Genomic DNA, 23,803 nt, shown 5'->3' on the forward strand with positions numbered 1-23,803 from the left:
CCCCCACCCCAGGTCAAAGCCAAAGACACTGGGAACTCCAAATCCCATCACCACCAAAGGGCAGGTGGCTGGGACCTGAGGGTGGGGTTAAGCAGCCAGGTGGATACAAAAGGCAGACACGTGGGCTTTGGGGGGGCTCTCCATTTTTGGGCTCTCGGCCGGCTCGCAGCGTCCAGCCAGCTCTGAGAGTGACTTTGGGTTTCCAGGTCGTCGGATCGGGTAGGACGCATTAAAGACTTTATTTCCCTATTTTCTCCCTGAGTTGTACATTTTCCTTATTTCTTTTTCTCTTGTAAATAAACCTTTTATTAACCCTTTTGCGTGTGCTTGTAGTAGAGTATTCCTAAGTCCCTTTAAAGCGCGCGGGTGAGGACCCACAGCCAGGAACCCGTTTAATATCGGGGTTGCTCTATAACAATTTCGCAATTCAAGAAACTCGGGTTCCCTCCTGAGCTGTTTCTCCAGTCATCGCTCCTTACTCTTTTAGGGACCCCTCCATCCCGCCCTCCCTTTGATCAGCACGTCAATCATTCCAATCGCAGCACTCCCGGCGGCTGGAGTTCTTTCAACGGAAGCGAGATTAGTGACGTCACCGCCGGCTCCTCCCATTGGCCCGGGCGGGTGCGGCGCCGCGTCTTGACGTCAGACGCCCTAAGGGCGGAGCGGCGAGGGGAAGGAGGGAAGTAGGACTTCAACATGGCGGCTGTGATACTGGCGGTGGCTACGGTGACGGCCTGGCCCGGGGCGGGCAGAGTTCGTGGTGGTGGTGTTCACTCTCCCTGAGGGCCGTCGGGAGCTCCGAGGGAACCAAGCCTGAGAGGCCGGCGGGCGCCCGTACCTTTCGGCTTCTGGGACGGCGGCGGCATCGGCGTTCAGGTGAGGGGGCCTCCGGGGAAGAAGCGAGAGGGGCGGAGTTGGGGGAGGGGGCCGGGACGGGGTGACGGATGGGGGAGGGATCCCGGAGTGGAGGCTGGAGGCCCGGCGGGGTGGAACGAACTGCCACTGAGGGGGTGGGAGGAAGGGGCCCGAAATTCCGACTTAGAGCGAATTCTGGGAGTAGGGTCGGAGTGAGTGGAGCAGAGTTGAAGGGGCGGGGGGCGGATGGGGTGTGGGAAATTGAGTGCAGCTAAGGTCACCGAAACCCTGCTCCGCGATCAGTAGACAACTGGGTAGCTGGTGTGAGAGTCGGTGGGAATTAGAGGATGTCTGCGAGCAGAACCCCGCATTTAGTGAAGGTGAATGTTGGGGAATTGGGGGTGAGCTGGGGACTGGAGGTAAGATTTAATTTTTCCTGGGCCTATGAGATTAGGGAAAAAGGAGAGCAGACCTGGTGCGAGTGGTATTTGGGGATGTTTGGCTTTTTCTGGTCTTCTTCAGGTATATTTATCTTGGCTTTTCTGTTTGTTTCTTGGGTGGGGACCTAAGTACACCTGGGCCTCAGAAACAGCTCCGAATCGCTCTTGTGGAACACCAGGTGATAGTTGATCTGTAATCAGTCATCTCTGACCTTTGTGTAGTGGCTACCTTTACTTGTTTCCAGACTAACCTCTTAAAGGTATGGCTGGGTGTAAACATGTGTTTTGTATTAAACTGGAATAAAATTTTGATAGATGTTAAGACACCAGGGAATGTTGCAAAACCAGATTTGGAAGTTGTTATATTAAATATATTCTAAACCCACTTTACTAGTCCTTTGTTTTTCAGTACTAATTAGTAGTATTTGAAAATTTGGATAGATGTGATGGATATTTCAGTTTAAAATGTTGTCAGATTTGATGGTGGGGGAAAAAAGGCACTTATTTTTTGTGATAGCTACCTTTTTCTAGTTAATGCCCCAAACTAGTGAAAAGTTTCTGTATTATAGCAAAGAAAGTGAAATGTCCAAAGTCTTACAGAATTACAAGGTCTGCATTGTTATTATTTTTAAAAGATTTATTTATTTCCGCATACAAGAGCTGGGGTACAGGCCAGAGATGGGGGGGTGGTGAGAGGATCCACCAGAGACAGAGTGGGGAACAAAACAGGCAGATTGACCTTAGTATACTGCTGAGGGGAGCAGCGGGGCGAGTCAGGAGAGGTCTGCTGCCCCATGTGGGTTGCTCCCTGGCCGGCCTGGGATGGAACTCGTGCTGCAGAGGCTGCGGACTGCTTCTTAAGTTGCGTCTTAACCCCTTGTGCCACCAGGGAGGCCCTGTCTGCATTATTTTTTTTTATTTTTTAAAATTAATTTATACAAGCACTGGGTACAGTCAGAAGCGCGGGAGGGTGAGAGAATTCACCAGAGACAGAGCGGAGAGCAGAGCAGAGCAGGCAGATTGACAAAGTACACTGCTGAGGGGAGCAGGGGGAGGCAGGAGAGGTCTGTGCGCCATGTGGGACCTTTGACTGGTGGCCGGGGATCGAACTGGTGCTGCAGAGGCTGTGGCAGCTTCGCAGCCCAGTGCTCAACTGCTGCACCACCGAAGAGGCCCTATTTTTTATAGATTTATTTATGCATTATTTTTAAGGAGAATTTTATTTATTTTAAAAGATTTATTTATTTATACAAGCACTGGGTACAGTCAGAAGCGTGGGAGGGTGAGAGAATTCACCAGAGCCAGAGTGGGGAACAGAACAGGCAGACCGACAAAGCACACTGCTGAGGGGAGCAGCGGGCAGCAGAAGAGGTCTGCATGACATGTGGGACCCTCGCCCGGCTGCCGGGGATTGAACTGGCACTGAAGAGGCTGCAGGCAGCTTCGCAACCCAGCGCTCAACCGCTGCGCCACCAGGGGAGGCCCTATTTTTAAGGAGAATTTTATAAGTTAAAATTGTGTTTGTAATCCATCCTATTCATTTTTTCTGTTATTCAATATTTATTGATTGCCTATTGTGTGTTGCTTTCTTAAGAGTCTCATAATTAAGAATATGGAGAGTTGATGTTTCTTTTCAGGGCATCTTTATCATTCTTCCATAAATAACTTCCTAGCTTGCTATGGCCTCATTGGAGGAAAGGTGTTATTTCAGAAATGAAGACAAAGGAAAAAAATGAAAGAACTTTTGTTTAGTATTTGGCTCACGACATGACATTTCTTACATGTATCTGAAAGATTTTCTTTTTCACTTTGATTTTGAAGAAGACAGGACCAGTATCATAGATGTGTATACAATTCTCATCAATGGTGCTTTCTTAGTTCACTTAGACTGGCAAATGTGACTTTATCTCTAATGCTTTATCTTTTTAAGATTTATTTATGCATTTAAGAGCTAGGATGTAGGCCAGAGGTGCTGGGGGCAGGGGGGAGAGCATTCACCAGAGAGATAGTGGGGAGAACAGGCAGACTGACTGAAATACACTGCTGAGTGGAGCAGTGGATTGGACAGGAGAGGTCTACTGTGCCATGTAGGTAGCTCCCTGGCCGGGGATCGAACTCGTGCTGCAGTGGCTGTGGATAGCTTCATCGGTTGCATCTTAACCCCTTGCGCCACCAGCGAGGCCCAAGCACTAGTTTTAAAGTAATGCCATTTTAGACTAATTGTTCTCATGGAAACAGTGGTATAGTTGGAATGATAGATACTTGATTAAAATTTCAGTGACACAAGATTTCATCAGTATTCTAGGAGGAAATGAATACCTGAATATTTTGTGCTTTAAAATATTTTGTACTTTAAAATAAACTGGATGAGGGACTTGTTTTCTTATTTATATAGCTCAGTGAGATTGAACCCAGAATTAAAGGCCAAAATTTCTATGAGAATTGTGTTCTCAGAATTCTGGTTTGGTCATTATCAGTTGCTTAATGCTTCTAATGTGAGTCACTGAATTTGCTCATAGTAATTGTGAATCTTGTGGTTACTGAGTCAAGAGCCAGTTTTGGTTCCTTTTACTTCCTCCCCAGTACTTGATATTGTCAGACTTTTGAATTTTTTTCTACTCAATTTGGGTTTGAAGTGGTATCTCTTATGTTTTCATTAGCATTTCCTGAATTTGAGCATCTTTTCATCTATTCATTGACTATTTGTTCTCCTCTTTAGAAATGTATGTATAAGTTGTCTATTTTTATTTTGAATTATTTCTCTTTTCCTGATTAAGAGTTTTTTTTTTAAGATTGATTAATTTTTAAATGTTTTTTTTTTTTTTTAATAGAGGCATGTTTTATTTATTTATTTATTTGTTTGTTTTGTTTATACATGCACTGGGTACAGTCAGAAGCGCGGGAGGGTGAGAGAATTCACCAGAGCCAGAGCGGGGAGCAGAGCAGGCAGAAGGACCGAAGTACACTGCTGAGGGGAGCAGCAGGCGGCAGGAGAGGTCTGCGCGCCATGTGGGACCCTCCTCAGGTGGCCTGGGAGCAGCCGGGGATCGAACTGGCGCCGCAGAGGTCGCCGGCAGCTTCGCAACCCAGCACTCAACCACTGCGCCACCGGGGAGGCCCCAAGATTGATTAATTTTTAAATCAATGTGCGGTGCTCAACTGCCTGCGCCACCAGGGGAGGCCCTGATAAAGAGTTTTGTTTTTTTTTTGGTGCTCAACTGCCTGCGCCACCAGGGAAGGCCCTAAGAGTTCTTTATATAGTCTGTATAATAATTATGGTTGCAGATATCTTTTTTTGGATAGAAGAACTGGGTGTAGGCCAGAGGGGTGGGTGTGTGTGTGAGGATTCACCAGGGACAGAGTGGGGAGCAGAACAGGCTGTGAAATACTCTGCTAAGGGGAGCAGTGGGTGAGACAAGAGTGGTCTACTGCACTGTATATGTGTTAGCTCCCTCATCAGGGATTGAACTCAGGCTGTTGCAGTGATAGTGCTGAGACTTAACCCCAGGACACTAGGGAGGCCCTGGTTACAGATATCTTCTCCCAATTTCTGACTTGTCTTTTCATCTCTTTATAGCCTTTGGTGAGAAAGTTCATAATTCTAATGAATTAAACTTTGCAGCCTTTGTGATTTTTTTTTTTGAAAAGATTTATTTATGCATACAAGAACTGGGGTACAGGCCAGAGGTGTGGGGGAGGGGGGCAGTGAGAGGATTCACCAGAGAGTAGAGTGCAGAACAGGCAGACTGACTGAAATACACTGCTGAGGGTAGCAGTGGAGAGGATAGGAGAGGTCTACTGCACCATATGGGTAGACCCCTGGCCAGCTGGGGATCGAACTCCTGCTGCAGAGGCTGCGGATTGCTTCATAGTGCGGCGCTTAACCCCTTGCTCCACCAGAGGCCCTTATTTTACATTTTTAAAAATTTATTTATTTATGCATGCAAGAACTGGGGTACAAGTCAGAGGTGTGTGGGGGGGCAGTGAGAGGATTCACCCAAGACAGAGTGAGGAACAGAACAGGCAGACTGACTGAATACACTGCTGAGGGGAGCAGTGGGTGAGACAGGAGAGGTCTGCTGCGCCATGTGGGTAGCTTCCAGGCTGGTCAGGGATTGAACTCGTGCAGCAGAGGCTGCAGATAGCTTCACAGTGCTATGCTTAACCCCTTGCACTACCAGGAAGGCCCAGGGAAATACTTTAAATTATAGACATTTTACACTAGAATACTTATTTAACTTTCTAAAAAAATGAGGACATTTTCCATCATAACCACAATATTATTGTTGTTTTTTTTTTAAAGATTATGCGTACAAGAGCTAGGGTACAGGCCAGAGATGCAGGGGGTGATAGGGTCTACCAGAGACAGAGTGGGGAACAGAACAGGCAGATTGACTGAAATACACAGCTGTGGGGAGCAGCGGGTCAGGGAGGAGTGGTCTGCTGTGCCATGTGGGTCCCTCCCTGGCTGGCCGGGGATCGAACTCATGCTTCAGAGGCTGCGGATTGCTTCATAGCGTGGTGCTTAACCCCTTGCGTCACCAGGGAGGCCCACACAATATTGTTATTAAATCCGGTTCTCAACAGTATTTCTGAAATGTCATATTAAAGCATTTCCTCACTTGTTCTTAAATGTCTTTTACAGATTCATAATGCAATTCTGACACTACCCAGAGGTAGGCTAAATTACATAGGTTAAGGTCGTGGTCATTCAGAGGAGTGCCCTCACTTCAGACATCAACCACAGGGTTCCTAGGCCACTCACACATCTGAAACAACTGGCTACAAATTTTGGGGTTCCCAGTCTGTGCTCAGATTTGATAATTTGCTGGAATGACTCATAGAACTCAGGAAAGTTGAGTATACATACACTCAAAGTTTTATTATAGCAGATAGGATACAAGTAAGGCCTAGTCAATAGAAGAGATGTATAAGGTAAAGCCTGGGAGGGTCTCATATGGGAAGCTTGTGTCCTCTCCTGGTGGAGTCAGAATTTGTCACCTTCCTGTCCCATTGTTGTGTCACAATATGCAGAGTCGTGTTAATTGTGGGAGCTTACCTGAGTTGTCGTGTCCAGAGTTTTGTTTTTATTGGGCTTTCATTACATAGGCATGATTCATTGAATCATTGCTCACAAGGTTGACTTCACCTCCCGCCCCCTTCCCTGCAGGTCAAGAAAGTGATTAGGCTTAAAGCCCCAGTCTTCTAGTCAGGTGATTGGTCTGTCTTATATGGTCAGCCTCCATCCTAAAACATCTTGGCATACTAGGGACAAACAGGGAATTGCCTCATTAACATAAACTGTCAAGTGTGGACTGAGGGGCCCACTGTGGTAAAACAGACAATTCTGTCATTGGGGAAATGCCACAAATTTAGAGGATACTTTCCAGGAACAAAGGCCATCCAGATTCTTTATTATACAAGATGATTGTTTAGTTTTAGTTCCAATTAAGACCACTTTCCATTGTTTTTAAAAAAATCTTAAATTTCTGTATTTTACATATTTTATGCTGGACATTTAAAGACACTGTGGAGGGGCCACCCTGGTGGTGCAAGTGTTAAAGACACAGCGCTATCAAGCTATCCCCAGCTGTGCACTGTGAATTCAATCCCTAGCCAGGGAACTAATCGATATGGCTGAGTAGACCTCTCCTGTCTCACCCGTTGCTCCCCTTAGCAGTGTATTTCAGTAGATCCGCCTGTTCTGCTCCCCACTCTTGTCTCTGGTGAATCCTCTCACCGCCCCCCACCCCTCCCCGCACCTCTGGCCTATACCGCAGTTCTTGTATGCATGCATAAGTAAATCTTAAAAAAAAAAAAGACACAGCAGAGAAGAAAGAAAATAGTGTTAAGAATCTTTATTCCCCAGCTTTTGCAAATATCTTTCAAAATTTTTTTTTTTTAAAGATTTTTATTTATTTTGTAGAAGAACTGGGGTGCAGGCCAGAGGTACGGGGCAGGGCAGTGAAAGGATTCACCAGAGACAGTGGGGAGCAGAACAGGCAGATATACTGAAATACACTGCTGAGGGGAGCAGTGTATGAAACAGGAGAGGTCTGCTGTGCCCTGAGGGTTAGCTCCCTGGCCTGGGATTGAACTCAAGCCATAAAGTAGGCCTGAAATTTACCCCTAGGCCACCAGGGAGGCCCTAAATCTACTTTTTTTTTTTTTTTTTTTTTGACTGGTGGGGTAAGTGACTGAAAGCAAATCTTTGACATTTCAATAATTACGTTATTATGCCTCTTTACCTGATAATGCTTTCTTTTAAAAACAACCACCATGCTGTTATCACATTTAATGATTATTAGTAATCCTTAATCTAATCCATCCATTTTAGTATTCTCTTACTGTTTTAAAAATGTCACTTTATAGTGGGTATGTTCCATTCATGATTCAGGTAAGATCTGTGCTTATCATTTATTTGTCTGGTTTTCATTTCTCTGAAGTCTCTTATGTGATAATTAATACCCTTTCTTGTTAGTGATACATTGGAGAAAACCAGCCATTTGTCCTGTAAATATCATACACTTAGGATTTGTTTGAGTATTGTCTTTTCACTTGCTACTCTATTTCTTATAAACTAATAGTTTATAAGATGTATTTTTTTTTTTTTTTTTTGAGGTTTGGGGAGCAGTATCACTTAGGTGGTTCTGAGTACTTCCTTTTGCATCACATTGGAAAGAATGGTTGTCCATCTTCAGTGGCCTAGTTGTGTTCAGGTGGTGTCAGACTGATCCTTCAATTATAAAGTTCCTTATTAGCCTTCCCTTAATAGTTTACCCATTGATGATATTTTCTTGAATAAATTATTAATTAGAAGTTGTAAAATTGTGTCATGTTCTGTCATATTTGTTTATGAAGTATTGTTTTGTAAAGAAGAGCTTTATCTAGCAGGTTTACTTTGAAGGGTAATTACTATTGGAAAGGCAGAATGAATGCTTAAGTTTTTTTTTTTTAATTTATTTATTTATGCATATGGGAACTGGGATGTAAGCCAGAGGTGGAGGGGGAAGGGGTGTTAGAGGATTCACCAGAGAGAGTGGGGAACAGAACAGGCAGATGTACTGGAATGCACTGCTGAGGGGAGGAACCGGCACAATAGGAGATGTCTGCTGTGCCATGTGGGTTGTCTTCCTGGTTGGGGATGGAACTCATGTCACAGTAGCTGGCGATGGCTTGATAGCGCTGTCTTTAAACCCTGTGCCACTAGGGGAGCCTGGTGGTTTATATTTTTTTTTTTAGAAAATGGTTTACTTCATCTAAAATTCCAGACTTTTGGCATAAATTTTTTTCTACATGGTATTTTCTTTTAATGATGTAAGATCTGTAGATCAGAAGATACTTTATTCTTGGTATCAGTAGATTTATTTTTCACTTCTAATGAGCCATGCCTAAGGGGTTATCAATTTTATTGACTTTTGTAGAATTTGTACATCTTATTTATTTCTGAACTGCTTGACAGTAAGTCAAAATAAAGTCATATTTTCCATTATATTTAATAAATATATTGTGGGGAGATACTTTGTGACTATGTAAATATCTTTTCAGTCTCATGGATTCACACACTCCTTTTGGCATTTACTGATGATTCTTTGAATCATTAATATGGTTACCAATTATGAATTAACTTTGTGCAGTTTTAGAAATTTGAGATTGATTAATAATAATAATAATCAATTCTGCTCTTTGATTTTGTGCTATAATGTTAGCATCTTTCTATTTTAGAATGTTGCAAACTTATAAATGTAGAATCCAGTCCAACTCAAATCTTACTTCCTATGCAGTGCCTCTTCCTGATTATTTTAGATTAAATTCCTGTTATATAATTTCATCTATATATTTTTGTGTTACCTATTTTGTGTTATCTAACCCTACGATACCATTATCCTACCTATAAAAATAGTTTATTGTTCACACTTTCCCAATTGTCTTATCTTTTTCCCCCAGTTTATTTAGTTGGGCTCCAAGTGAGATTTACACCTGTGATCCCTTAAGATGTATTTTTTTTTTTCCTTAAAGATTTATTTATTTATGTATGCAAGAGCTGGGGTACAAGCCAGTGTGTTGGGGGTGAGAAGATTCACCAGAGACAGTGGGGAACAATAGGCAGATTGACCGAAGTACACTGCTGAGGGGAGCAGTGAGGCGAGTCAGGACAGGTCTGCTGTACCATGTGGGTAGCTTCCTGGCCAGCTGAAGGGATTGAACTTGTGCTGCGGAGGCTGCAGACAGCTTCACAGGTTGTATCTTAACCCCTTGCGCCGCCAGGGAGGCCCCTTAAGATGTATTTCTAATTCATTTTTGATTCTATAGGTAACCTTTCCATGTTTTTTTTCCTTTTGAAATTTTGTATTGAAGAGAACAATTTTTCCTGAAAAATTGCCTACCGCCATTGTTTAATTCAGTTTACTACTACTTTTTTTTTTTTTTTAAGATTTATTACTTTTATGCATACACGAACTGGGGTACAGGCCAGAGGTCTGGGTGGTGGTGGTGAGAGGATTCATCAGAGACAGAGTAGGGAACAGAACAGGCAGATTGACTGAAATACACTGCTGAGGGGAGCAGCGGGTGAGTCAGGAGAGGTCTGCTGAGCCATGTGGGTTGCTCTCTGGCTGGGGATCGAACTCATGCTTGCAGTGGCTGCAGTTAGCTTCATAGGTTGCGTCTTAACCCCTTGCGCCACCCGGGAGGTCCCTACTACTTCTTTAATTAGAATTTGGGTATGTATATGTAAACATAAATAAACACATAAATGTATATATCTTTGTTTCTTATTTTTCTTGTTTATCCCTGTCAAATTTTGGTAACAGTATTATGGTGACCTCATCTAATAACTTGGAAACTGGGCAGCATTTCATTCAACAGTTTCTTACACTACTTATAGGTACTCTCTGCTTGGTGCAGTGGTGAACAAAAACCAGAAGTGGTTCTTGTCCTTAAGAGTGCTTGCAGCCTCGTGGAGAGGACAGGCGATAAGCAAATCCTACATGAAACTATAAACTGCTGATCTTTATTTGTTTCCAATGTATTGAATAGTATTCCAATTTATGTATTGAATAGTTTACATAAAGCAGTAATCTAGATCTTAAACATTTGTAGAACTGTAAATAAAGGGGGCCTCCCTGGTGAGAGGATTCATCAGAGACAGAGTAGGGAACAGAACAGGCAGATTATAGGGGTTAAGACACAGTACTATGAAGCTGTCCGCAGCCACTGCAGCACTAGTTTGATCCCCAACCAGGGAGCTGACCCACATGGCACAGCAGACCTCTCCCGTCCCGCCCACTGCTCCCCTCAGCAGTGTATTTCAGTAGGTCTGCCTGTTCTGCTCTCCACTCTGTCTCTGGTGAATCCTCTCACCCACCGCATCTCTGGCCTGCATCCCAGCTTTTGAATGCATAAATAAATAAATCTTTAATAAGAAAAGAACTGTAATCAAAGGCATCTCTTTCTGTTTAACATGAAAGTTTTTTATTTGCCTGTGAAAATTTGTAACAGCCCTTAGTTTCTCCTCTTAAATACTGGACATTCTGTGAAGTTAGCATCTTCTTATTTGTTCCTTGGTACTGTTGCACAGTTTCCGCCTCAGAGTGTGGGTTCCAAGTTTGGTGAGCAAAGCTCTGTTACTTCATTGTTTATGGGAAAAATCATTCAGCTTTCACATGACTGGAATAGTCAGAAGGATGTAATCCACTGAATATGAGAACTGTTGGAAGAACAGAAAAATTGAGTTTTTGGTATGATAGTTCACTTCTTTGTATTTTAAAATCAACTAGGTAATATTAACTGCTTGTAGATTGAAACAGTGTGATTATTGTCAAATAGTAAGCATTTTTTTTTCCGTAAAAAAGGTATGGGTGTGGACTCTTATTCAGTGTGAGTCATAGTGCTACAAGCGATAACATGTATTTGTGCCTTTATAACTAACAGTAAAAATCCTTTCTTATAAGACTATGAACACCATAGAAGTCCATACTTACAAAAAACTCTATTTATACCCTTAATCTGAAAATACTGTCAGAAATCATTTATGCTAGGCCTCTTATTTTACAGAAGAAATCCTGGATCATTTTGCTTTATTTATTAAATGTATATATTTTAAGATTGATTTATTTATACAAGAACCGGGGTACAGGCCAGATGCGTGGGAGGGTGAGAGGAGTCACTAGAGACAGAGCGGGGAACAGAACAGGCAGACTATGAAATACACTGCTGAGGGGAGCAGCAGGCATGACAGGAGAGGTCTGCCGCAACATGTGGGACCCTCGCTGGCTGGCCAGGATTGAACTGGCGCTGCAAAGGCTGTGGACAGCTTCACCTAAAGTAAATACTTTTTAAAGGATTTATTTATTTATGCATACAAGAACTGTGGTGTAGGCACGAGGTATGGAGGGTGAGGGGATTCACCAGAGACAGAGTTGGGGGCAAACAGGTGAATCCACTGAAATACACTGCTGAGGGGAGCAGTGGGCAACACAGGAGAGGTCTGCTGCACCATGTAGGTTAACTCCCTGGCTGAGGATTGAACTCATGGTGCAGTGGCTGGTGATAGCTTGATAGCGCTGACTTTAACCCCTGCACCACCTGGGTGGCCCGGTATGTGTTTTGTTTTGTTTTTTTTTGGTAATCAGATTCATTTGCAGTTATTTTATATATAATATAGGAAAATGATTTTGAGATTTCTGGGTTTCATGGATTACTAAAATCAAAGGGGATTAATAGCTTTTAAATTTGTCAGTAAATTTTTAAAGTTACTGTATATAGTAAATGATGCTATCATTTATATTGAATATTAAATATTTAATTTAGAAACATGGGTATTTTCTTTCATTTTGTTTACTGCTAGAGATTTGTGGTATGCTGGTGGCACTGAGGTCCCTAAATGTCTCTTGAGGCCTGAGAGAAAAGAAAGTTTTTTCTCATGAATTTAGTATATCCTCATACTGATGCATTAATAGTAGTTACACCTGTGACTGTTAACTTTGTTTTCAGAATTGAAAGTAATTGTCACAACCATCATTTTCCTGTACTTTGGAGAATTTCTTGAATTATTTTGTATTGGGAAATTTCTGATTGCAGGTCTTGTCATAAAAGTTCGACTGTGATACTTGCTGAGATATTAAATTGCTATTGTGCATTCAGAAGCTCTTTGTGGAGTTTATTTTTTTAAAGATTTATTTATTTATACAAGCACTGGGTACAGTCAGAAGCGCGGGAGGATGAGAGAATTCACCAGAGCCAGAGCGGGTTGCAGAACAGGCAGAAGGACCGAAGTACACTGCTGAGGGAAGCAGCGGGCGGCAGGGGAGCGCACCATGTGGGACCCTCCTCTGGTGGCCGGGGAGCAGCCGGGGATCGAACCAGCGTTGCAGAGGCTGTGGGCAGCTTTGCAACCCAGCGCTCAACCGCTGCACCACTGGGGAGTCTTTGTGGAGTTTAATTTCATGTACTTGGCCTCCCTGGTGGTGCAAGGGGTTAAGCACAGCACTGTGAAGCTGTCCACAGCCTCTGCAGCATGAATTCTATCCTGGCAGCCCAGGGAGCTACCCACATGGCTCAGCAGACCTCTCCTGTCTAGCCTGCTGTTCCCCTTAGCAGTGTATTTCAGTCAGTCTGCCTGTTCTGCTCCCCATTCTGTCTCTGATGAATCCTCTCTCCCCCCCACACCTCTGGCCTGTACCCCAGTTCTTATATGCATAAATAAATAAATCTTTTTTAAAAATTAAAAAAAATAATTTCATATACTAGTAATTTATTGATATGAAAAAGTGAAGAATATGGGACCATTCATATAATTACCCTTTGTTCTGGACCTTGCTCCAAGATAGCAGTAGACAGGCGAGGTCTGCTGTGCCATGTGGGTTAGATCTGTGGCTGGGATTGAACTCATGTCCCGGTGGCTGGGGATAGCTTGATAGTGCTGAGACTTTAACCCCTGCACCACCAGGAAGGCCCTAGGATGAGGGATTTTTGATTTGACTAATGAATAATGATGTTGAACATCTCATTTGCATCTTGGTCATTTGTATATTTGTATATCTTCTTGAGAGTTGACTCTTCACATCCTTTTGCCTATTTTCTGTTTGGGTGGCTAGTCTTTTAATTGAGTTGTGTAGTCCTTTATATAGTCTAGATACTAGTCTCTTCTCAGATATAAGCTTTGCACATATTTTCTCCCATTCTGTGAGTTGTCTTTTTGGTCAGGCCTTTTTAAAAGAGCCATTCATGGCCTCCCTGGTGGCGCAGCGGTTGAGCGCTGGGTTGCAAGGCTGCCCGCAGCTTCTGCGGCGCCGGTTTGATCCCCGGCTGCTCCCCGGCCACTGGAGGAGGGTCCCACATGGCGCGCAGACCTCTCCTGCTGCCCGCTGCTCCCCTCAGCAGTGTACTTCGGTCCTTCTGCCTGCTCTGCTCCCCGCTCTGGCTCTGGTGAATTCTCTCACCCTCCTGCGCTTCTGACTGTACCCAGTGCTTGTATAAATAAAATATAAATAAATAAATAAATCTTTTTAAAAAAGCCATTAAAAAGTCATTACCATTTGGTTGAAACTTCTTTAAAAAATATTCCTGATTTTGGCTTGTTTGCAAAATTATCTATTAAACTGGAAGCTCAAGCAGATATTCCTAAGTCATTTACCTCTTAAAAAATAGCTGCTTCTTCAAATAGCTATCTTACAATATCAATAAATACTAGGAATACAGAGATGAAAATGGCCATTTTTTTTTTTGCAACAGTGAACATAGTCACAGCTCTTGTTACTGGATGCTTTTAAACTCTGCTTCTTTCCCAGCAGGGATTTAGAAAAACACATTTCTGTTATGTGCCTTTATGGGGTGGCTGCCAAAAATCTTGCTTCTGAGTTTTAGAAATCTCACTTTATTGTGGTTTATGCCCATTATGATGACCCTGAAGCCTGTGAGCTTATCTTCTGCACATATAAAAAGGTTAAATCATTTTCGTATGGTTAGTTGAATCTTTGAAAATTGATGATCCATATACTTTATAATTGTAACTTTCCATTAAGTAGAATATCAACTAGAAAATTTCATTCTCATAAACCTTGTAAATTTTTGTTATATATATAAAATATTATATAGTTCCTTCTTTTTTTTTTTTTCTTGTCACAGATTTTAAAATATAACTTGTTTCTTTTGAAATCTAAGAATGCTTACGTTTTTTACATATGATTTCTTACTCCATTTAATTCTTGGGAATAATCTTTGTCTTCTGCTCATTGTTGTGGTTAAGTTCACAGCAGTTAACTAGCCAGTGCCTTTTTGTGAGTAATGGAAATAGAATGATAATTGTTTACCTTTGTCACTTTATTAATGATACTTGTTGGCTGGTAGGCCTCAATGTGGGGAGACGTACACTTCTGGGCTCATTGGACATTGGGACAAATATGTGCCTCTTGCTGATGTTATGGTCTGACATTCTATCAAATGTGGGACAGATAAGTTGGGATGTAAAATGAACTAGGGGAATGCCTATGAAAACAGCTGCGGTTAAGTTGGGGTCAGGAATGGTCTGTTAAAAGTAGTTTGTTTTGGCCCTCCCTGGTGTCACAAGGGGTTTAGTCTCAGCACTATGAAGCTTATTGGCATCCACTTTGATCCTGCCCAGGGAGCTGACCCGCATGGCATAGCAGACCTCTCCTGTTTCGTCCGCTGCTCCCCTCAGCAGTGTATTTCAGTCACTCTGCCTGTTCTGCTCCCTACTCAGTCTTTGGTGAATCCTCTCACCCGCCGCACTTCTGGCCTACACCCCAGCTCTTGTATGCATAAATAAAAAACAAAACCTTTGGCCTTTCGGTTTCTTTTTTGTAGTTTGTTTTCTTATAACTTATATTTGCTTATGTCCTCTCAGTTATTTGTTTCTGTTTCTAAGAAATGTTTCTTTTTCAGGTTCTAAATGGCTTCTAAGAAGTTGGGTGCAGATTTTCATGGTAAGTAGAGCATTAGATATCATGGTTTGATTGTTGAATTTGAAATCACTTAGCATGAAGTAAGTGCTCCTTTTTGTTTATTTAAATGAACAGTTTGAGAAGAAAAAGTTGTTCAGTAATGCATCATATACACTCCAAAGGACTGTAAATAACATTAATATTGAGGGATTTCTTTACATGGATTAAACTTTAGAATCTTTGTTGTGACTATATTTGAAACTAGTGGGTAAGGGCCTCTGCCTCATTTTGTTGTTGTTCAGCAGTATTTTGAAGTAGTTGCTATTTCCTTTCTTGATGCCCGGTCATAGGTCTGGTGTGAAAAATTCTAAACCTTTAACATTCATTATCTCTATTTGGGGAGGAATGGAGGTACCTAAAATGTGAAAACATTAGACCCTCTTATCTTACTGAAGATAAGAATTAAAACATGAGGAATATCCAGATGACATTGTTTTTAAAATGATTTTCCATTTAAAAAATCATGTCATTGTTAGAATGCTTATTTAGACCGCATGACAGTGTGTTGCTATATTCTGATCTGAGTGGTTGCTTGATAGTGTCACTCAGCTGAGTCAGGGTGGGTTTAACTTGTTTGTGCTTTATACAGTAGCTTTAAACTTTTAAGTTGCCATTGTCCAAAAAGGAAAAAAAAAAATCCATGTATGCAACTGCTTATGTTTTGTTAAATCCCTTTTGAGTTAAATCTATCATCTCTGGCATTTGCAATCTATATAACACATCAGGCATCAGATCTTCTGGGTAAGCTATCTCCAACTGAGGTTTAATGATTATTATAGTTTCAGAGTATTAAAATGATAGTAGAGAGGCAGATCTCAAGTTGCCTCTGTATCACTTTTTCAAGGGACAAGGGAGAACAGATACAAGGATAGAGGAAAAGCCTAAAGGAGAGAAAATAGCAAAAATGAAAAATTTAAGTATATAATCTTATTTTTAATGATAAACTTTCTATCTTAAATCATTGGGAACTCCTTTTTGATTGGAGTGAAAATAAGTTGGACTCCAGGTTATTATGTGATCTGGTTAAATAGTCCAGAGAGATTACAATACTGATGTTATCTAAACAATTAAGATTTGATTTTTAGAAATTCTTCCATTTCTTTACTTCCTAAGCAAACTTTTATTAAGTGAGATATTTCTCTGAGTAAAGTTTGAGAGAAACATTTTTTCTTTTTGCCTTCTTTCACTTTAAAAGAACTCTATTTGCTAAGTTTCTACTTGAATTACAGTGGCTTTTGTTGGGGTTTTAGATTACAGGATCTGATATTTTGGTGTTATAGAATTAAAGGAATAGACAAGAAAGGGGTAAGTGGAGAATATTTAATAGGCAATCTTGTAGGCATGCATGTGAATCCCTGGTGTTTCAAGGCTGAAACTAGAAAGCCAGGAAACTAAGGCCACAATTTCCTCCACTTCTCAGGCTATATAGTCTTTCCTTACTGCTTTCTATGGGGGTGCTCCATTTTTATTCATCTGTTTATGGACTTGCTTTCTTGGCCTACTTGTATAGAGGCACAGGCCAAAAATGGTCACCCTGGTTATGCTGATGCTTACTAGTCTATGGTCATTTTATATGGCTAGCATCTATTATACTTAGGAATTTAGGAAAAAATAAGTATAATAGATGCTAGCTAGTTTTGTTTTTTTTTTTTTTTTAAAGATTTATTTTATTTTTATGCATACAAGAGCTGGGGTACAGGCCAGAGGTGCGGGGTGGGGGGCGGGGTGTGGGGTGAGAGGATTCACCAGAGAGAGTGGGGAACAGAACAAGCAGAGTGACTGAAATATACCGCTGAGGGGAGCAGTGGGCGAGTCAGGAGAGGTCTGCTGTGCCATGTGGGTTGCTCCCTGGCCAGGGATCAAACTTGTGCTTGCGGTGGCTGTGGTTAGCTTCATAGGTTGTGTCTTAACCCCTTGCGCCACCAGGGAGGCCCTAGTTTTTGTATCTGTTGGTAACAAGGAAGTATATGATGACACAGCCTAGTTTATGACTCTGTGAATTCCTTCCCCCTAAGTTAGGTGGTTTGTTGGGATTAGGGGATGTGTGTAATTCTTTTAGGGCATTTGGGGTGTGAACAGGGAAGTAACACTTATCTCATGACTGGATATTAAAATGCCTCTTTTTCTATTTAATTATTTGGGCTGACTAGGTCTTATACTGTGCTCTCTCACGATTAGTATTTAATTTACCTTCATGTTCGTTCTTTTCAACTGAAGTTGAATTGATACTACTGTCATTAATGACCACCTATCTCTAACAGAATAAGAGATATAAAGTTACTTTTCAGAGATGTTTAAAAATAATGTCCTATGTATACTGCCAACTCTTGGCTCAGTTTAAATCAGGCTTTTCTTGGAGTTTGTCCCTTTAAAAAGGTCAGTCCTTTTCAGTTAACTCATTTTCCATTTGTTTCATCTAAGAAAAAGTTTATTTTTCAGAAATGATTTTTTTTTTTAAAGATTTTATTTATTTTTGCATAGAAGAACTGGAGTATAGGCCAGAGGTGTGGGGGATAAGAGGATTCACCAGAGACAGAGTAGGAAGCAGAACAGGCAGATCTACTGAAATACACTGCTGAGGGGAGCAGCGGGCGAGATAGGAGAGGTCTGCTGTGCCGCATGTGGGATAGCTCCCTGATGGGGATAGAATTCAGGCTGCCAACTCAGGCTGCCGTGGATGGTGGTCTCAGTGATAGTGCTGAGATGTAACCCCTAGGCCACCAGGGAGGCCTTTAAAGGACTTAAAAAAATGTTTCAACAAGTAAACTCATTACTCTTTATAATAACTGAAAAAATGCTTTGAAACTCTAGGAAAAAAATAAGTATAATAGAACTTTTTTTTTTAAAAGATGTATTTATGTGTAGAAGAACTGGGGTGTAGGCCAGAGGTGTGAGGGGTGAGCAGATTCACCAGAGATAGAGTGGGGAGCAGAACAGGCAGATTTACTGAAATACATTGCTGAGGGGAGCAGTGGGTAAGACAGGAGAGGTCTGTTGTGCCATAGGTGGGTTAGCTCCCTGGCTGGGGGTCCAATGTCGGCCTTAATGGTGGTAGAGCTGAAACAACCCCTAGGCCACCAGGGAGGCCTAATAGAACATTTTAATGTTTTTTTTCTTTAAATATTTAAAATTTTATTTTTAATTTTGTTTACCTTATAATTTTATTTAAAATGTATTTGTCTTAAAATTTTTTCTTCTACTTAAAACTTTTTTTTAGTAATAGGATTTAGTAAAACTAAACACCCTTCTTTGACAAGCCAAGCTACTCCACTTGTGAGCATTCATTTAACCTTTAAAGAGGTTCATTTTGCCTTTGGTTTAATTTCTACTAAGAAACTGAAATACTTTTTCTGCCAAGTAATAGAAAAAGGTGTTTCATTTTAGATGTTTTAATAGTTGATCTGTTAATGCTTTATAGTGTAATGTAGAGAAGTTGACCATCATTTTATCAGCATTTTCCTGTATGTAATATGCCACCTATTTCATCCCTCCTCACTTTTCACAATTTTCTCTTCATCTTTTGTTTTCAGTATTTTGACTATGATATGCTTTGGCATGATCTTTTTTTTTTTTTTTTTTTTTTTTTTTTTTTTTTTTTTGGTATCCACTTTGGAGTTACTGATATTTCTGTGGGTTGATGTTTACCACTTACGGAAAATTCCCAGCCGTTATCACTTCTCTCTTGTCTTATTCTGCCCCACTCTGTTATCCTGTTCTTAATTCATATGTGTTAGACTGATATTCCAGAGATCTCTTAAGATGCTATATTATTTGTTTTCCACTTTTTTCTCTTTGTGTTTCAATTTGGTTAGTTTCTTTTGACCTAACTTCAAGTTGTCTGACTCTGATCTGGTCTTGTCTTCTGATTAGCATAGTTTGGTTTGGGAAGTATCAAAATTTTTTTTTTCTGATACTGCATTTTTCATTTCTAGTAGTTCCATTTTTCTTTTTTTCCATCTCTGTTGAAATTCCCATCTGTTCACACATCCTTACCTTTCAGTAGATCCTTTAATATACACTTATTATAGTTATTTTAAAGTTTTCTGAAAATTCTGGTATGTTGGCTATCCTTTGGTTTGAGTTTGAGTACTGGTTCCTCTCTGATGATGGATTACATCTTGCTTGTGTGCCTTATTTTTGCCAGATGTTGGGTACTAAAAAACTGATTTTTGTAGTCAGTCTTGTTTTGTTGTGATTTCTTCACATTTCTTTTATGAGATATCCATATATCTATATATTAGTGTATGTCTGTTTACTTAATGTTGCAAGTGTTACTTGACCTAAGGATTTTATTTTATTTTTTAAAGATTTATTTATGCATATAAGAACTGGGGTACAGGGCACAGGTGTTGGGGGATGAGAAGATTCACTAGAAGATTCACTAGAGACAGAGTGGGGAACGGAACAGGTGGATCGACTGATATACACTGCTGAGGGGAGCAGCAAGTGAGTCAGGAGAGGTCTGCTGCACCATGGGAGTAGCTTTCTGGCCGGGGATAGAACTTGTGCTGCAGTGGCTGCGGATTGCCTCATAGGTTGCGTCTTAACCCCTGCCCCTCCAGGGAGGCCCAGAATTAGAGTTTTTCACTTAAAAGTTTTATCTGTGCTATTCTTCTTCAGAAATTTCAGTTTGCAGCCTTAATTTGAATTAATTAAAACAAACCTGAATAAGCAGTAAGCACAATGCAATTGCTATCCTTTGGTAGGAATCTTTCTCTTCTTTGGGAATTGTCCCTTTTTTTCAGAAAAACAGGCATAAAATCATAAGCATATCAGCAGTTTAGAAGGAAAAAACAGAATGAAGCCTTCCCATAATTTATTGAGTCATTACACGTTCATCCCAGCCTCTTCCACCATGGCATACCATAAAGGGATGTGCACAGTCTGACTTCAAGGAACAACCACAGTTGTCAGAGATGCACTTACTTTCTTTTTTTTTTAAATTGAATTTAGGAAGGTGAAATATTTTCAGTAATTAAGACTGAAATTAAAAAGTATTTGAATTGAACCAAACAGTTGTTAGCTACACTGCTTAATTCTCTTTGTTCTCATTGACTCTATTTAAAAAATAAAATGTGTAGAGAACCGAGAGGTCAATGTCTTCAAATATTTCACTATTAGATAAAAATGAGTATTTTTGAAGGCATAATTATATTTGCAAAATAGACTCCTGGCAGCGTCATTAACTCTCCTTATAATGATAGTCTCTGTCCTTTATTTTATAAGTTTTTTTGCTGTTGCCATCTCTGTACTTTTTAGTCCTTTATTCCTAGTACCTCCTCCCAGTAATTATTCAGCTGCTTATTTCCCGAACTAAGAAGGGAAACATAGTTTAAAGAACTAAGAAGGTTAGGGGATGTGCTAAATCACCTTGGCATTTAAGTAAAATGAAATGGCTTTTTAAAGCAGATATGTGTAGTCGGTGCTAATGAAGGGGACAAAACAGTTGTTTAGAGATGATCTACCTGATACTGTTGTCTCTAAGCCAGGTCCCAGTTCCATAGTTAGAACAGAAGTCTTTAGTATTCACAACATTGTCATAGTTGCCTGACTGAATGGTTGGCAGGAAACCACAATACCTTTCTTGGTATTCTTATTCAGCTCATATATCTGAAGAACAGTACCTTTTTTGTAGATACTTCCCCCCTCTCCATTTCCTAGCTACAAGTTAATGGTGGAAATAGTTATTTGAGAGAATTTTAGTATTCTAAAATAGTTTTTTTTTTTTAAAGATTTATTTATTTATGTACGCAAGAGCTGGGGCACAGGCCAGAGGTGTGGGGGGTAAGAAGATTCACCAGAGATGGAGTGGGGAGCAGAACAGGCAGACTGACCGAAGTACACTGCTGAGGGGAGCAGCGGGCGAGTCAGGAGAGGTCTGCTGCTCCATGTGGGCAGATCCCTGGCCGGGGATCGAACTTATGTCACAGAGGCTGCAAACAGCTTCATAGGTTGCGTCCTAACTGGTTGCACCACCAGGGAGGGAGGCCTGTATTCTAAAATAGTTTTAAAGTGAGTAGGTTTTCTTACATTTGGTATTATATGCTTATAAGTAGAAAGTATTTTTTAAATAAGTGTGTATTATAATTAATGGTCCTATTTTGAATGAAAACCTAAAATTTTTGTAAACAAGAATTTTGTGGTTGTGACTGCAAATCCTTCAATGCTTCTTAGAAAATGCTAATTTTAGCTTTGCTTTTAATTTGTCATGGTACCAGCTAATGTTAGAATCTTTCATTAACATTTGAGAATCTGTTTTTGTGGAAGACAGATACATTTTATTTTTTAATTTAAAATAACCTTGCTTTTAATTTTTATGAAGTATTTTGTAAGTGCCCGAAGGTTTTTATGTTGTAACCAGCAGTTTTGTTGGCAATCTGTGTTGGTTACCTGATACTTTTTTTTTTTTTTGGTATCTGGTACATTTTTGTGATTCTGTCTAGAATATTAGAAATGTGTTTACATCTTGCAGGAGTGCTCTGTTAAATCATTTTCATGATTAGCTTTGTATTTTATCAGTTGTAATTATTGATGTGAATTAGTGTGGGGGAGTGAGAGTTAAAAGAAGTATAAGACCATGTGTTCATTATTCTTCACTTTTGAACAAATCTCATCTGCCAGACATTATGCTGAATTTGGGGGAGGTAGATAAGAAACAGTTATTCCTTATTAAGGCAATTCTTGCTCAGACTCTCTAGGGGATGGAAGTAGGAAGAAACAAACTATTGACAGTACAAGTGGTAAGTCCCATGGCAGTGGTATGACAAGGGAGTCATTCTTAAACTCATTCTTGAAGGATTAGAAATAGTCTATCAGGCAAATCAGGCATTGCCAGCTGAGAAAATAGTGCATATTAAAGGTATGGCTAATGTGGAAATAATTATGTTAATGTTAATAATTATGGTTATCAGGAAAATTATTAAATTGAACTCAGTTGTAGATTTAATTTGCTAATTGAAAGGTACTTAAAATGTTTTAATTCTGTCCAGAAGTTAATAGGGAAAAGAGAAGCCTCATTTCAAGAGCGGGAGCAGAGGAGTCCTCATGGAGATTTTCGAGTGTGGAGAACAGTGCTTGCCTCAGGAAATGGGAATGATGGCAAAATCACAAATAAATCTAGATTTTGATAAGTCTTGAAATCTGCAGAAAGGGAGAGTTCTCTTCATGGAAATAGTGTAATTGCCTTACTCTGCCCATGAGCACTCAAAAACATTAACAGTAGTCTGAGGATCAGAGTAAGCCTATTTTAGTAGCTGCTAATATTCAAAAAGCAAAATTCACTTTTATTAACTTTGTTTCATTGACCATGAAATAAACCTGATCCAAAAAAAAGAAACCATGGTCCAGTTTGGAGTCATGGCCAGTGAAAGTTACAACCAGTAGGCATCTCATTTTGTTTGCCTCTATAAACTGATTATGATGATTTCTTCATTGTTCAGTTATGATAGGCAGAGAACCCTTAAGTAGTTCAGTTGTGTGTAACTTGTCTCCTGATAATCCTATCGCCAAGGTCTCGCCTGGCTTGCGTTTTTTTTTTTTTGTGAATACAGTACTACTTGAGTGTTGGCTCCAGAATGTAGTCTAAAAAAATCTAGAGTATTAGTTGTACTAATTAAAAAATGTTTGATTCTAAAGTAGAGAAATCCTAATCAAGGGGTTCTTTTATGGAGATTCTGACATCACTTAAGCAGTATTTATTAAGCTCTGATCATGTGCCAGGCAATGCTGTAGGTTTTGAGACTACATCAGAGCATAAAATAAATATTTGCCCACAAGGAACTTACAGTCTGTTGGGCAAGACAGTCAGTAAATGTAATTAATAGGTGAATTATAGAATATGTTAGAAGGTAATCAGTGCTATGGGGGAAAACAGATGGTAACATGAATTAACTGTTTTGAAGGGGGTAGTAATTTTAAATAGATTGGTCAAGGTGTAAGCTTCATTGAGAAAGTGACTTCAGCACAGACTTGATGAAGTTGTAAAGAAATATGATGGGGGTACCACCCTGGTGGTGCAAGGGGTTAAGACGCAACCTGTGAAGCTGTCTGCAGCCACTGCAGCAAAAGTTCGATCCCCAGCCAGCCAGGGAGGTGACACACAAGGTGCAGCAGACCTCTCCTGACTCGCCCACTGCTCCCCTCAGCAGTGTACTTCCGTCAGTCTGCCTGTTCTCTTCCCCACTCTGTCTCTGGTGAATCCTCTCAACCCCCCCACACCTTTGGCCTGTACCCCAGCTCTTGTATGCATAAATAAAAATTAAAAAATAAATGTGATGGGATTATTTGAAGGAAAAATGTTCTTGATAAAGGGAGCAGCCAGATATAGAATTTTTTTTAAAGATTTATTTATTTATGCATACAAGAACTGGGGTACAGGCCATAGGTGCAGCGGGGTGAGAGGATTCACCAGAGGCAGAGTGGGGAGCAGAACAGGCAGAGTGACTGAAATACTCTGCTGAGGGGAGTAGCGGGCAAGTCAAGAAAGGTCTGCTGCACCATGTGGGTAGCTCCCTGGGGATTGAACTTGCGCTGCAGTGGCTGCGG

The 23,803-nt window shown here is 40.7% G+C and overlaps 1 protein-coding gene across 1 annotated transcript in view; it reads left to right on the forward strand.

Moving 5' to 3' along the window:
• Positions 1-837: 837 nt before the first annotated feature.
• The window catches only part of UBAP1 (ubiquitin associated protein 1), a 40,598-nt gene continuing 17,632 nt past the window's right edge, over positions 838-23,803 (forward strand). The window contains exons 1-2 of the mRNA XM_037494330.2: positions 838-876; positions 15,201-15,241. Coding sequence (XP_037350227.1) covers positions 15,208-15,241 — 34 coding nt within the window. The 5' untranslated portion in view covers positions 838-876; positions 15,201-15,207. The remainder of the gene's footprint in view (positions 877-15,200; positions 15,242-23,803) is intronic.

This window comes from Talpa occidentalis, unplaced genomic scaffold (genome assembly GCF_014898055.3).
Source record: "Talpa occidentalis isolate TD23 unplaced genomic scaffold, MPIMG_talOcc4v2.1 talOcc4.7, whole genome shotgun sequence".
Lineage (NCBI taxonomy): Eukaryota > Metazoa > Chordata > Mammalia > Eulipotyphla > Talpidae > Talpa > Talpa occidentalis.